At 39.9% G+C, this 13838-nt stretch overlaps 3 protein-coding genes across 13 annotated transcripts; 2 read left to right on the top strand and 1 right to left on the bottom strand.

Annotated features, from left to right (window-relative positions):
- Positions 1–282: 282 nt before the first annotated feature.
- LOC111435868 (pheophytinase, chloroplastic-like) lies at positions 283–4334 on the top strand. The gene is made up of 7 exons (XM_023073439.1): positions 283–646; positions 737–838; positions 945–1083; positions 1811–1981; positions 3241–3484; positions 3636–3727; positions 3967–4334. The coding sequence occupies exons 1-7, from the start codon at positions 544–546 to the stop codon at positions 4232–4234; spliced, it is 1119 nt and encodes a 372-aa protein (XP_022929207.1). The 5' UTR covers positions 283–543; the 3' UTR covers positions 4235–4334.
- A 663-nt stretch (positions 4335–4997) lies between these two features.
- On the top strand, positions 4998–10650 carry LOC111435938. 11 transcript variants are annotated; one of them, XM_023073560.1, is made up of 8 exons: positions 5022–5160; positions 5240–5323; positions 6296–6917; positions 7307–7495; positions 7534–7547; positions 7715–7793; positions 9531–9857; positions 9930–10650. In XM_023073560.1, the coding sequence occupies exons 4-8, from the start codon at positions 7421–7423 to the stop codon at positions 10290–10292; spliced, it is 858 nt and encodes a 285-aa protein (XP_022929328.1). In that variant the 5' UTR covers positions 5022–5160; positions 5240–5323; positions 6296–6917; positions 7307–7420; the 3' UTR covers positions 10293–10650. The 11 variants fall into 11 exon arrangements, 10 of the variants coding, with proteins under 10 accessions (XP_022929326.1, XP_022929331.1, XP_022929328.1 ...); XM_023073559.1 differs by having other exon boundaries at positions 9912–10650; XM_023073557.1 differs by having other exon boundaries at positions 9903–10650.
- Positions 10651–12090: 1440 nt separating this feature from the next.
- LOC111435937 (GDP-mannose 4,6 dehydratase 1) lies at positions 12091–13488 on the bottom strand. Its single transcript, XM_023073553.1, has one exon. It carries the CDS (start codon positions 13413–13415, stop codon positions 12309–12311), a length of 1107 nt encoding a protein of 368 aa, XP_022929321.1. The 5' UTR covers positions 13416–13488; the 3' UTR covers positions 12091–12308.
- Between the last annotated feature and the right edge of the window lie 350 nt (positions 13489–13838).

The raw sequence follows: 13838 nt of genomic DNA, 5'->3' as shown, positions 1-13838 counted from the left end.
AGTATTCTTTATATATGGTTCCGTTGTCGGGACATGAACGCGAGTCTTTCGGGTGAGAGCTGAATATCCTAACTAACTAATTAACAGAACCAACGGAACCATGTGGGTTATAATGTCAGGGTCTCAGTAGTTCAATTTTGAAATTAATTTAAACTTTGGGACTAAAAGTGTAATTAACGAAAGTTTCAATCATCACTATTTCCCTCGTATTTCCCACCGGTGGAGAACTGGTTTCAGAAACAGTGTGTACAGAGAGATCGTCGTTTTCTTGGGGTCCCTTTCAAGTCGAAGAAACGATTGCAGCTTCTCATCTTTCACCAGAAGCCTAAAATGGTATAAATCTGAACGAGCATTGGCCAGAATCTTGCCACAACGCCCCAATGCACACCAGCCACAGATATTACACGCTTTAAGCTCTCAAATGGCGAGCCCCACCTGCCGTGATTTTAGATTTTTGATTCCGCTTGCAAGAATTTTACAGTTTACTCAACGTCTTAATTCTTTAGTATCTAGAACATTGTAGCATAATCTTTTCCCTTCTCGATGATTTCCTCGCCCAGCGGCATTGCGCCGTCGCATAAGACAGAGCTTTATGCCCTTACTGCTAATTCGGCTTTTGTTCCTCTGAGGAGAGCATTTCAACATAGTAAGATTCATAGCTTACTTTTTTTTGCTCAGTGTTTCTAGTTGCGGATTCTAAGTACTGAATTGTTTGAGTTTGGGTTTCTTCTCGGAGGAAGCAAATGTGTTATGAACAGGAGAAGTTTTGCCTTTAGGGGAATTGTGGCTTCTGGAGTTTCAGTTATGGGCTCTTCTGTGGTTATGCAGCCTGCTCAAGGTCAGAATCTTTTATGTGTGTGTGTATATATTTGACCTCTTTAATGGGGTTTGCTAGTGAGTTATTCAATGCAGCTTGGCTAAGTCTTGCTATAATATTTCTGTAGGGATTGAAAGATTGCCTTTCAAACCAGAAGGTTATAATTTCTGGACGTGGCGGGGTCACAAGATACATTATGTTGTACAAGGGGAAGGTCCTCCAATAGTTCTTATTCATGGTTTTGGTGCTTCTGTATTTCATTGGAGGTTTGATTTAGTTGCCTTTTCTCCTTAATCGTTGTACTTTAATGAATGAGTTGAAAAACTATTAAGTTCTCTCAAGTTTTTGGTATTAGATCATAAGTTCAAATTCTATATCTTTTTATTTCTACTTCATATTAATAATCAAGGCATTGGAAGTTTGGTTCAAATTCTATATCTTTTTATTTCTACTTCATATTAATAATCAAGGCATTGGAAGTTTGGATTATGATTAATATTTGAGTTCACGTGTTAACAAATGGAATGAATCAAAGAACTTGAACTTCTGAGTCTTGTGGCAACTTAACTGATCCTTGTTGTTGATAAATTGAGTGATTCCTCTTGGGCAATGGAGCGTGCTGCTTATTTATTTATAGCTTATTCAATTGTTATATATATATATACATGGTAAAAGTATATATGTGGTCTAAATGACTATTTATAGTAAAAAGTTGGTAGAGCTATATATATATATATGTATGGTAGATAGTTATATATGGTCGATGGTTATATTGGTAAAACTATATATATATATACCACTTACGCAGTGCTTTGAAACTTTCCATATTCTCTTTTACTTTACATACCGAAGTCATCGATATAAACCTTTAGTCAATGTTCCTCTTTGCATTTCTCTCTCTTGTTCTTTGTGTTCATCTAGATTGAGTGTTTGCATTGTTGTGCCATCCTAACACTTCCTTATCTTTTTATGGTTTTTTTCCCCTAAATGAAGGTATAACATACCAGAGCTGGCTAAAAAGTACAAGGTTTATGCCTTAGACTTGCTGGGATTTGGGTGGAGTGATAAAGCAATTATTGAGTACGATGCCATGGTCTGGAGGGACCAAGTTGTCGATTTTATGAAGGAAATAGTGAAACAGCCCGCAGTTTTAGTTGGGAACAGGTAATAAAATGGACTGAATATAAGTTTAAAGGACTTAGCTCTATAAACTTGTGTACTCGAAATCTTTATCATCATTACATTTTGATATTTATGTTGCTTGTCCACATTCACACTTTCTTCTTCTTCTATCAAACTACTTAACTTTTTAGTACTTGAAGTTGAACTCGTGTCTGTACATCTCCTTATGTTTTGAGAGATATATTGAAACGATCTTAGTGAAAGCTCGGTTTCTCGAAAAAGAATGTAATGGTAAAATAGGTGTCCTAGTTCCTTTTTCGAACTACTCTTTGGAAGGTTTTTTTGGATGGCTTTATAGGTTAAGTTCGTTGTACAAAAGGCCACTTTCAAATACACGATTTTGACACAAAGAACTTTACTTTGTTTTTATAACAGCCCAAGCCCACTGCTAACAGATATTGTCCGTTTTGGTCCATTAGGTATCACCGCCAGCCTCACGGTTTTAAAACGGGTCTGTTAGGGAGAGGTTTCCAAACCCTTATGAGCAATATCTCGTTCCTTTCTCCAACCAATGTGGGATCTCACAATCCACCCCCATGGGGACCCAGCGTCCTCGCTGGCACACTGCCTGGTGTCTAGCTTTAACACCATTTATAACAGTCCAAGCCCATCGCTTATAGATATTGTCCACTTTGGCTCGTTACGTATCGCCGTCAGCCTCACGGTTTTAAAACGCATCTGTTAGGGGGAGAGGTTTCCACACCCTTATAAGTAATGTCTTGTTTCTCTCTCCAGCCGACGTGGGATCTCACAGTTTTAAAACATGAGTCATTCGTAAAAGCAAACTAAAGGATCTCACAGTTTTATCCAAAGGTATTATTTATATGCCTGTGATTTTGTCAAGATGGCACCATCAGGTGTTTTATTTATCATTTCAGTGTCTCTTTGCCTGCATGTTTCAAAATGTGATACCCATTTTTTTTTGGATAAAAAGCATGTGTTCTAAGTTGCCTGCACTCCCTTGTAGAGTCTACTTCAACTTATGTCTCAACTCGACTTTTCTTGGATTAACTAATTGGCCTTATTTTGCGAGTCTTAACCTATTACTGTAATTCTATTGTTTCCTCATATTTCAGTATGGTTTGTTTTAGATGTTATAATCTACGGTTACAATGGCAAAGCAAAAGCCAAAAGTTTGTCCATGTTGGTTGTCAGTAGTGGTGGCTGGAGCAGGACTAGGCTTTTGATTCAAACTGATTCTTGATGTTGCATTGAAGTGACTAATTAATGGTTTTTGGCAGCCTCGGAGGATTTACCGCCTTGGTTTCAGCAGCAGGGTCGCCAGAGCAAGTTCGCGGAGTCGTATTACTAAACTCCGCCGGGCAGTTCGGAGACACAAATAAGTCGACAGATGAGCCAGAAGAAGAAACAAGCTTTCAGAAATTCCTCTTGAAGCCACTGAAAGATTTTTTTCAGCGGATCTTTCTTGGAGTTCTTTTCTGGCAAACTAAGCAACCAGCTAGAATTGTTTCTGTTTTGAAGAGTGTAAGTGGTGGCTAAACTCTTTGTTGTCTCAAATGGTGATCCACTTTGCGAAATGCGCATTTCAGGTCGTCCTGTGTCACGGTCATGCTTGAAAGTGCGATTGTGACACCCTGCTCGAATATCTTGTAATTCATCTTGGTAGCCCTTACAGGTGTACATAAATTCTGAAAATGTGGATGACTATCTGGTAGAGTCTATATCAAGGCCAGCAGCCGACCCGAATGCTAGAGAAGTTTATTACAGGTATGTGTGTTACTTCCCCGTAGTTGGAAAAGGGGAAGTATTAGAAATATACATAAAAGATTGACATACTCTTACCTATCAACTTAGTTTTTTAAAATTCGTGATAGTCTAATACATAAATCAGTGGATCATACTCTTACCTATCAAGTTAGGCTTTTGAAACTCGTGATAGTTTAACACATGGATCAGTGGATCATAGTCGTTGCTCGGAACATGAAGTTTGTCGATTTTTGGTGCAGATTGATGACGAGATTCATGTTCAATCAAAGCAAATATACACTAAACAGTGTGCTGAGTGAGCTGTGTTGCCCATTGTTGTTGCTGTGGGGTGACTTAGATCCATGGGTTGGACCTGCTAAGGCCAACAGAATCAAAGAGTTCTATCCCAACACAAGTGTTGTACATTTGAAAGCAGGCCATTGCCCACATGATGAAGTTCCAGAGCTTGTCAACTCAGCTTTGATGGATTGGCTGGCAACCCTGCAACAAGCTCAGCCAACACTCTGAAAAACTCTTCTCAAAATTTTACTGTCACTTGTGAATCTTCACTCCATTTTGAGATTTATGTATACTTTTCAAATGAAATTAATTTTTATTAAATTTGAAATATTTTGTTATTTTAGGAAAAGATATAATATAAAGTGAATATATTTTCATCTCGGGATAAGCTGTTATTGTGTCATAAGCAAATGTGGCAACTTGGTAACTCCTCCGGTTCTATTTTGTGGCGCGAAACTATTTCGAGGTCATGAGATCGCGCTCCTCCTCCTCCTTTCGAGGTCATGAGATCACGCTCCTCCTCCTCTCTTTTGTTTATTTCTTCTTTTTCGAGTGAATTTGAGAGAAGGTCCGAAAAGGGTATCTAGATCATCTTTCTTTTAAAAAACTTAATCTAAAATACTAGAAGATAGCATTTTAACCTAAAAGTAAATTAAAATAAAAATATTAGTCCTTAAACTAAAAAAAATTCAAATTTTTTATTGTATGCCTAATAATCTTTTTGACAATATTTAAAAAGTAATTGATCAATTAAAAATAAATTTAAATTTTATGCATCGATAAAATTTTAAACTTAGAAAATAAATAATTGTTTTTTTATAAAAACAACTTGAAGGATAAGGAGCACAAATTTGGAAAATTAAAATTTAATTGGACATACAAATTAAAAAAATAAAAAATTTATTAAATTAATTAAAGTTTTAACACCGTAAAACTTGTAGTTTAACCTAAAAACAATAAATGGAAAGAAAAAAAAGAAAAAAAAAAAAGTGCGTCGGTTGAGCCGGAACTGACTCTTTAACTTACTTCAAGGCCTTCGATTCGCCTTTTCTATCCCGTTGGTTGCGTCGGAGCCGTCACTGATCGGAAACCATCTCCGAGAGTCCAGAGATATGTGGGCTTCAGAATCCGCACTCTCGCGCTATCAGTGAGCGGTATTGCTTAGTTTCTACAATATCTCTCTACATTTTTCTCAATTTTCTCCCTTCTTAATGTGTGTTGCTACGCTTGAAGAGGCCAGCTGATGTAATCTCCTCCGTGTCCGAGCGATCAGAAGCTGTTGATCCTATCTTAGAGAGGCTCAAGTCACTGGAAATCGTAAGCTCATTTGTTATCTCTCTTTTCGTTTGAGACTTGGAGATTATTTACACCTAATTTCTTTGAGTTTGTCGAACTTGGATCTGAATTTAGAATTTCATTTGGATTATTTCGTATTATAGACAACACCGATATTGCAGTCACCTCCTACGGAAGGTAGTCTGACAGATATCTTAGTAAGAAAACCTCCCTCTTCTTCAAGTGCTGGTAGGATTTTTAGGATTGAACTCATTGTTTGTTTAGTTTAAGTTTGGGTTAAGATTGGATTTCTTATTATTTTTTCTATACTGTTTTGGTAATTATGAGTTGTTAGAATTTTCAAACTACGCTTCATATCTCCTTCGGGAGTATTTTAAGCATAATTGATTTAATCATTTACGTGTGGTTTGCATTCCTTGATGTACCAATCACATTTGAAACACTTCAATTTCCTTAATATTCTGATTACTTATGAAGTACAGAAGCTTCAATTTGGATAATGTGTCCATGTCTTACATGTGTAGGCCACTTGTTGAGCACAATATACATATGTTTGGTACTAGTTGAACAAATTGAGTACAATTTTGACATGTTCGACATGTTTGAAACCTTTGTTAAGCACAATAAACATGTATCGAATGAGTATTTTGAAAGTGAAATACATGTCAATTAATAGCATTGTTGACTTAAAAATTTCCTTTTCATTAAGATATTAAAGAATTAGAAAGTTGATAAGTTGGTTGAATTCTATTTTGAATATTTTTACATAAAACATCATATAATAGTTAATAAATGCACAAGCATCCTAAAATAAAACCTTTTTTTAGCACTAGAGTGATTTAGATGTACATATATATTTTTAAAAAATGTATATTATAATAATCATGTCGTTACCATGCATGATAGTCACCTATTTAGGATTTAATATCGTACAAGTTTTCTTGGTATCCAATGTTGTACGGTCTGGTGGGTTCTCTTGTGAAATTAGTCAAGATGTGTGCAAGTTGGCTAAACACTCACAGATATAAAAAAGAATAATAATAATCTCCTAGACTTTTTGAAGTTAACATGTCTTTATGTTTGTGCCATATGCGTGTTCATGCTTCATAGCTAATCACGATTTCATTATGTAGAATCAATTGTTAATTTTCTAGTTTAGGTTTCTTTCTAGTTTTATGACTCTCGTTGTAGCTTGGATATTGAGATTATTGAGACTATTGCTTAATTAGTTATTGTTATTGAAACAACCGAGCTTGGGAGACCGAGGAGACTGAGGCTTGAGTTGATGAAGAAGGAAACTATGCTCGGGATAGTTATAAGATAAATATTATAAAAAAAAAGGGCAAGGTCAACATAGGGGCAAAATGGTCCTACTCTTACTTGAGGGGTCTGGTTAGTTGGGTCATAACAAGAAAGAGAAAGAAAGAAGAGAGGAGAAAGAAGAAGTTAAGGCTTTTGGAAGAGAAGAAGAGCAGAGAAGCCGCCTGCCTCAAATCCGCCGTTGGAGATCGAATCCTAGGCAAGAAACTTCGAATCAAGACTTCTCTCGGTGCTGGAGGAAGAGTTTGGGTGGTGGATTCACCCATTCCGGTAAGAAAATCCAAGAATGAACAAGGTAAGGTTCCGAACTTTTCGTTTCAATTTTACCTAGATCTGAGGAATTTCTTGAGTGATAGATCTGGAGTTTTTGAGGTATGGAACTAAAATAGGATACATACAGGTTTCTTGAAGGATTTCTGGACGACAGTCGTAGTTTAATTAGAGTTCGGATTAACCATTCAAAAACAAAAAACGTGAATTTTTTTGTATCTTTGGACGGCTGTAATTCATTTTGTATTCAATAAACAAATAAAGGAAAAATACATGGTAGGAGTAGAATATGAGATCTACAATGTTCGTGCGGAAACTTAGTTGATTTGGATTACAGATTGGAAGATTAAAAAATCGGAAGAAAATAGAACGAAAATGCGAAAACCTAACGATCTGGAAATTGAAAACATGTAGGAGGAGAGAGAATCGCTGCTGCACGTCACCCAACGAACGGAGGAGTAGGGTAGAGCCGGCAAGCGACACATGGCAGCATTCCGCTAGAGTAGCGCGTTCGGCCAGCCTGTTGACATGCGTCAGAGCGCGCGGATTCGGGTCGACCCGGAACACCAGCCAAACCGATCTGACGACCAGCAGTCCAACCCGACGATCTCGCCACTCATTGTGCGCCATGTGTCAACCCCACAAAATACAAAGGGTAAGCCTCCATCCGTTGGGGCTCGAAGCGCATCACTGCCCGCGCGTGTGCCTTGCGCGTGGGGAAAACCTGCCGATGCGTAGAACCCCATATTTTCACCACTTCGGCCTCCGTTTGTTTGTTTTTTGTCCTGATTTCGATACTGACCTTATTGTTATGTGAATTAGGACCTATCAAGGAAATTTCAGAATTTTTGGAACCTTCTTCATCAAGAAATTCGAGCTTGGAAAAACACGCGTCAACCAAGTAAGTAGCCATTTGGATTCCCATGAGCAATACTTATAGGAACCGCTTGGAATAAGCATGCATGTGTCAAATTCATAAACCTAGCTAGCCAAATCTAGTATATTAGTATAGAAACCATGGAAATGAATTAACTAAGGAAATCAATGGAATCTAGATATGAATGACTATGAAATCTGTTTAGACTGAGAATGTGATATTGTATGTATGCATGAGGAGGAAGGAAAATTGTGAAATCTACGCTTAGGGTGAAAATGGACGTTATCTACCCGTTGAACATGCTTGTTAATATTGCATGGATTATTGCATGTTAACTCCAGTGCATGATTGCTTGTATTATCTTTTTTGTTGAATAGGAAGAAACTACGAGCTTAGATTAGGGCGCTTGAGACTAAGCAGGCTAGGCAAAACTCTAGAATGGGATACCTCTAAAATATCATGCATTTAGGCTCGCGAAGCGATTACCAGCGGACCCAGACCCCAATATTCCTGACCACGATAGGTTTGTGAGACATTGCGCGAGAATCCTAGAGATGAATGAATTCAAGTTTAAGCCACCAAGATCTGCCCTAGAAAGACTTGTAGGACACCATGGTAACTGTAGGTAGCCCACCAGAGTTGAGCAGTGTGAATAGCCTCCACTTCCCTCTTTGTTCTGGTACCATACCGTCGAGACAGAACTCCGATACTGAGATTGTTGAGCTAGCTAGGCAGAGCCGGACAGGGAAGTGTGACCTGTGCCCCGACCTAGTGGTGGTAGTTAAGGGGTTTTCTGAACAGGACCCTTGGGTCGTAGAAACCTGTCCCTGAGCGGGGGAGTGCGGAACTACGTAGGGTGACTTAGTAGCTAACTGGCACACAAGGGTTCGCAACCCCCAGTTTTAGTGGAAGTATGGTCCCGCTGGAGGGTTGTCAGCTAACCTCCATGGATGATTTTCAGAGAAAGTTACTTATGCAGATCCAATCATACTGCCCCTCAATTTTACTTGTGAGGTCGCGTCTCACCTCAAGACACTGATCATCCACTACATAAGATGGGCAAGCCTCCTAAGCTATAAAAGAGAGAGTTGCAGTTTAGTTCGTAGTCCCTAGAACCCCGAGACAAGGCCGTGGATATCTACTAAGATAAGGATGCGAGAAGAGCCTACAAGTAGCTGCTTATTGAGTACTTTTATACTCATTCTTTTCTACTTTTTTTTTTTTCTTCAGGTGAGTGATGCCATGGTTCGAGGCAGGAACGCGTGCGGAATCTTAAAGCCACAAAGGAGTGTCCCGGGGTGTCTAGGAGTCTGTACATGTTCATGTTTAGATATGTGATACGTTTTTGTAATTCATACACTTACTTTTTCATGAAACACATGACATTAACTCTTCGGCGTAATTGTTAAAATATTTCTATAATTTCTTATTGTCTATCACATTTTACACGTTTTGATGGCATAGTCTGTTAGTCCAGCCCTTAATTTCGAGTCTCAAATTTTGGGCTGTGACAGTTTAGTATCAGAGCTCCAGTTTTAGGTCCTATAGACATTAGGGTATAGAGTCTAGTATCTCTATGGCTTAAGCTTCCAACATGCCCTGCCGTGACTTGGTAAGTTCATTGATACTTGAAAGGTAGGAAAAATTGAGTTATATGTTTATGGGACTCAAGTTGAGGGTTACAAATAATAATGATTGTGCTCCTTTTGATTAGGCACAATAAAGACATGGTATTGACTCTCAGTCCCTGTCTGTTGACAGATAATGGCGCTTAAGAGGAGAGGAGCCTATCTCAGACTTGGTCCTAGGAGGGGCAGGAGAAGGGTCGAAGAGGACCCAACTATTCCTATCCCCGAGGTGGAGCAGCGCCCACCCCTGGAGGAAACCAGAGAGCTAACCTCAGATGAGGAACAGGCGCCGCCACAGACACCCACACCGAGGAGAGGCCGAAGAAAGACCGAGCTTCGGGCTATTCAAGAGACTGTTCCTCAGGACCCGGCGCCTAGAGGGACTCCACCAGCGCCAGCACTGATTCCTGAGGAGGTGCCTGCCCAGCCGTCAACGACCTTTACACGGGATGTGTTACAAGTATTCATGAGAACCTCTATGGAAAATCAGGCACAATTGACTCAGTTAATGCAGACACTAGTGGCCAATCAGGCTGCAATGCAGGGAACGAGAGATATGGGGATGACGGTAGAGTCTTGTTATTTTAGGGATTTTCAGTGGTATAACCCGACTTCTTTTAATGGAGACAAGGTGGACCATGCTGCAGCTGAGACCTGGTTGGAGGCTATAGAGGCGATCTTTCTATACATGAACTGTCCACCAGAATATCAAGTCCACTGTGGGACTTACATGCTGAAGGGCGAAGCCCATTTTTGGTGGAAAGGCGCCCGAAAAACTATTACTCCAGTGGGAGGTTATATTTCTTGGAATCAGTTCAAAGAAGCCTATTTGTGTAAATATTACCCAACGGTTGCCCGACTCAAGTGTCAGACAACATTCCTAAAATTGAAATAGGGGAACAAATCTATCGAGGAATATGATCTCGAGTTTAATAGGCTGACGAGGTTTTGCCCCGAGTATGTCGGCAATGACAAGATGAAGACTGATCGCTTCATCGCCGGTCTCTGGATAGAGATTCAGGGTCTAGTAGTGGCACAGATATCCTCGGCTTCTTCTGGCTTGTGGTCACAAAATTATACCTTTTTCCAGCTGTTTTTGTTTGATTGCATGACTTCTATAATACAGATAAACCAAATTTCAGAACTTCTGCTGAATCCTGTACTAAAGATGGCACTATTGCTAGTAAATGTTTTTTCTTTTCACTTTATGACTTCATCTAGAGCTCCCTTAAACAAGTGGAATTTGCTGCCCTCCTGATCGAGTTTGAAATGGGCAATGTTTGCCATATTCAATACCCTTCGATATACTTTTCTTATAATGATTTTTTTCCCCAAAATTTCTTGTATTTTTTCAGAGAAAAAAGTTTGTTGATGAATGAAATAAAGCGTGTTAATACACCGGATTCCATTAGTGTTTCAGAAAGGATGGGCAGTTGGAGAAGGACCTTAGATTTCACAGGGTAGAGACGAGTTTTGCAAGAATTGGGAGATCTTTTGTTTGTGGATGGGCATATAAGTGTAGTTTGATAGCTAGCTGAGACCCTTAAGGATGAGACAGTTTAATGCTCGGTCAATTTGGACAACCTTTTCAACTAGCAATATCTGTAATGATATTCATGTTAGTGCAAGGATATATGGGGTTTTGTCGTTGGTAGAGTTCTTTTTTTTTTTTTCCTGAGAGAAATGGATGAGTTTATGGGAAATGGTTGTATCAGCTTTAATGTGGAGTACTTTGTTGGGACGCAGTGCTTTTTTACTCTAACTAGGCTGAGCATTAATGAGAAATGAACTCTGTTATATCTAAACTACCACAATCTTCATTCTTCAATTACAGGTTGGTCCTAAAAACAGCGGCAGCAGGCGCGAAGAGGAGTTTGTGAAAAGAGCGGGGTCGATCCCACGTCTCATAGAGAGGAGGAATACCAAGTATGATAAGGGATAACTAACTCCACAGATTTTCTCGAAATTCAAACCTTGCCTGCGGAGGTTGGCTGTTCACAGGTATTTATCACACTGCAGCCTTATTAAGGTTCTTGCACTAGAAGAATTGGAAGGAGGATTGTTTTGCATGGAACTTGATTTGGTAATAATTTTTGCCACCGCCGATTCAGTGTCTTCCTGCAAGAACTCAAATTAGATCGATTCATCATTGGAAATCATGTTGTAATTCAGGAAAACAAAGCATTCCTTAGCCAATTCTTGAAACATTGGATATCAATCCCATCTTGTTCATATATATAATTGACATTCTTTTTCAGCATTCATCCAGATGTGGAAAACGTAGAAACTCAATCATTTTATAGTCAATTTTTGCTGTTGACAGCAAAAATTAAGCTGTTGAAAACAATGTACCACAGCAGTGTTCCAAAATCTAGGATAGTTGACCGTAGTAGCCCATTTGAAAGGAGTTGGCTCCCACTAAGATCACCACCTGCCGACCTGCCGCCCAGGCAGAGGCCACAGCCATAAGGACTTTCCTCTGGCCCTTTCATCACTAGGGGATTCTCCACCGACTTATAGCCTGAACACACCATGTGACCCATCTCAATAAATCATACTGATTGAAAGATAGTATTGTCGGTGATTCAATGAGCTCTACTTGGCCTGGATTTTGAAGTGTTCTTAATCTCGGTTTCAGATATGAGCATGTCTGAAACTCCATCGAGGAATTTTGGATTCATAAGCAGCACCCAGAAGAAAACATTGGTAATACATGTTGAAGATGAGAACACAGATCCAATAAACTGAATGTGGAAGAACTTCATATAGAAATAGCACAGAAGAAAACAGACAATGAATTCTACAAATCAAACTATATTCTCTGTTCAACAAGGATTGCATTTCAAGAACACTAGGATTGGGAAAATTGCAGGTGGTTGGATCTGGGTCGGCTCTATCTGATCTGAACCGATCAAGGTTGCTGCTGGGCATCCATGTAGCCAGCATCGACCAACACCTTCTCCCGCTTGGCTATTTCAATGTCTTCATCCACCATCATCTTCACCAGCTTCTCAAATCCAACCTTTGGTTTCCATCCCAATACCTTCCTCGCCTTGCTTGCATCCCCCTTGAGATTGTCGACCTCCGCCGGCCGGAAGTATCTCTTGTCGATCACCACATGGTCCTTCCAATTCAATCCGACATTCCCAAATGCGACCTCCAAAAACTCCTCCACTGTGTGTGATTCCTCCGTCGCAACCACGTAATCATCTGGTTGTTCTTGCTGTAGCATTAGCCACATGGCTTCCACGTAGTCCCCTGCAAAACCCCAATCCCTCGACGCCTGCAGATTCCCCAAGAACAACTTGCTTTGCAGCCCAATCTTGATGCGCCCTACAGCCCGTGTGATTTTCCTTGTCACGAAATTCTCTCCCCTGCGCGGCGATTCGTGGTTGAATAGTATTCCATTACAAGCGAAGATCCCGTAGGCCTCACGGTAATTCACGGTATACCAATGCGCGGCGCACTTCGCTGCAGCGTAAGGGGATCGAGGATGAAATGGAGTCGTCTCCGACTGAGGCGGCGGCGTGGACCCGAACATTTCAGACGATCCCGCTTGGTAGTACCGAATTTGAGTACGGCCAGTGGCAGAGATATGAGATCGAACCGCCTCAAGCAGACGGAGGGCACCAGTGGCAACAACGTCGGCAGTATAATCCGGAATTTCGAAAGAAACAGCAACATGCGATTGAGCAGCGAGGTTATAGACCTCATCTGGTTGGATGATATCGAGCCATCGGCGGAGAGAGGAGGCGTCGGTGAGGTCAGCGTAGTGAAGCTTCATTCGTGCCTTGTGAACATTGTGAGGGTCGATGTAGATGTGGTTGATTCGCTGAGTGTTGAAGTTGGAAGATCGCCGGATCAATCCATGGACTTCATAGCCCTTCTCGAGAAGAAACTCGGTCAGGTACGAACCATCCTGGCCAGTAATGCCAGTAATTAAGGCCGTCCGGCGCTTCTCCGCCGGTGCGCCGTTAGTGTCGGAAGAGGATCTGGTGGCGTCGGCGATGGATGCCATTGGAATCAACCCGATTGATCAGTCGGATCTGAGAGAAATCGAAAGAAAAGTAATGTGGGAGAAGAAAGGGGAGAGGGAGAAGGTTATTTATAATAGCCGCGTTTTGGAGAATCCATTCTGATTAGCCAATCAAAACGTGCCACGTAAGATACATGGAGGGCAATATGGTCTTTCACTTTTTTTATAATTTTTTTTTTCCATTCGTGGCTTTTGAATCTTAAGGTCAGTGACGTGAACTTGGGTGACATTTTTTTAAAACCAAATTAATTTTACTAAATAATGAATTCATCTATTTAATTTTTTTTTTGTTTCCATTTAAAGAAAATGTTAATAATTAAAACATATAATTATTTATTATCTAAGAATTACTCATTAATTTCAATATATATTTTGAAAAATTTTACCACTAAATTTAATTTATAT

Source organism: Cucurbita moschata, unplaced genomic scaffold (genome assembly GCF_002738365.1).
Source record: "Cucurbita moschata cultivar Rifu unplaced genomic scaffold, Cmos_1.0 Cmo_Scf00051, whole genome shotgun sequence".
NCBI classification, from domain to species: Eukaryota; Viridiplantae; Streptophyta; class Magnoliopsida; order Cucurbitales; family Cucurbitaceae; genus Cucurbita; species Cucurbita moschata.
Note: the sequence above shows the minus strand (reverse complement) of the source record. Positions and strands in the feature narration are given on the sequence as shown.

Excerpts from the sequence above, each read along its gene's own strand:
- LOC111435868 (XM_023073439.1), top strand. The coding sequence starts at position 544 with ATGATTTCCTCGCCCAGCGGCATTGCGCCGTCGCATAAGACAGAGCTT. Across the intron at positions 1,982-3,240 it reads GCAGTTTTAGTTGGGAACAG|CCTCGGAGGATTTACCGCCT; the intron begins GTAATAAAATGG and ends GGTTTTTGGCAG. Across the intron at positions 3,485-3,635 it reads TTGTTTCTGTTTTGAAGAGT|GTGTACATAAATTCTGAAAA; the intron begins GTAAGTGGTGGC and ends TAGCCCTTACAG.
- LOC111435938 (XM_023073556.1), top strand. The coding sequence starts at position 7,421 with ATGCGTCAGAGCGCGCGGATTCGGGTCGACCCGGAACACCAGCCAAAC. Across the intron at positions 7,794-9,530 it reads GAAAAACACGCGTCAACCAA|ATAATGGCGCTTAAGAGGAG; the intron begins GTAAGTAGCCAT and ends GTCTGTTGACAG.
- LOC111435937 (XM_023073553.1), bottom strand. The coding sequence starts at position 13,415 with ATGGCATCCATCGCCGACGCCACCAGATCCTCTTCCGACACTAACGGC.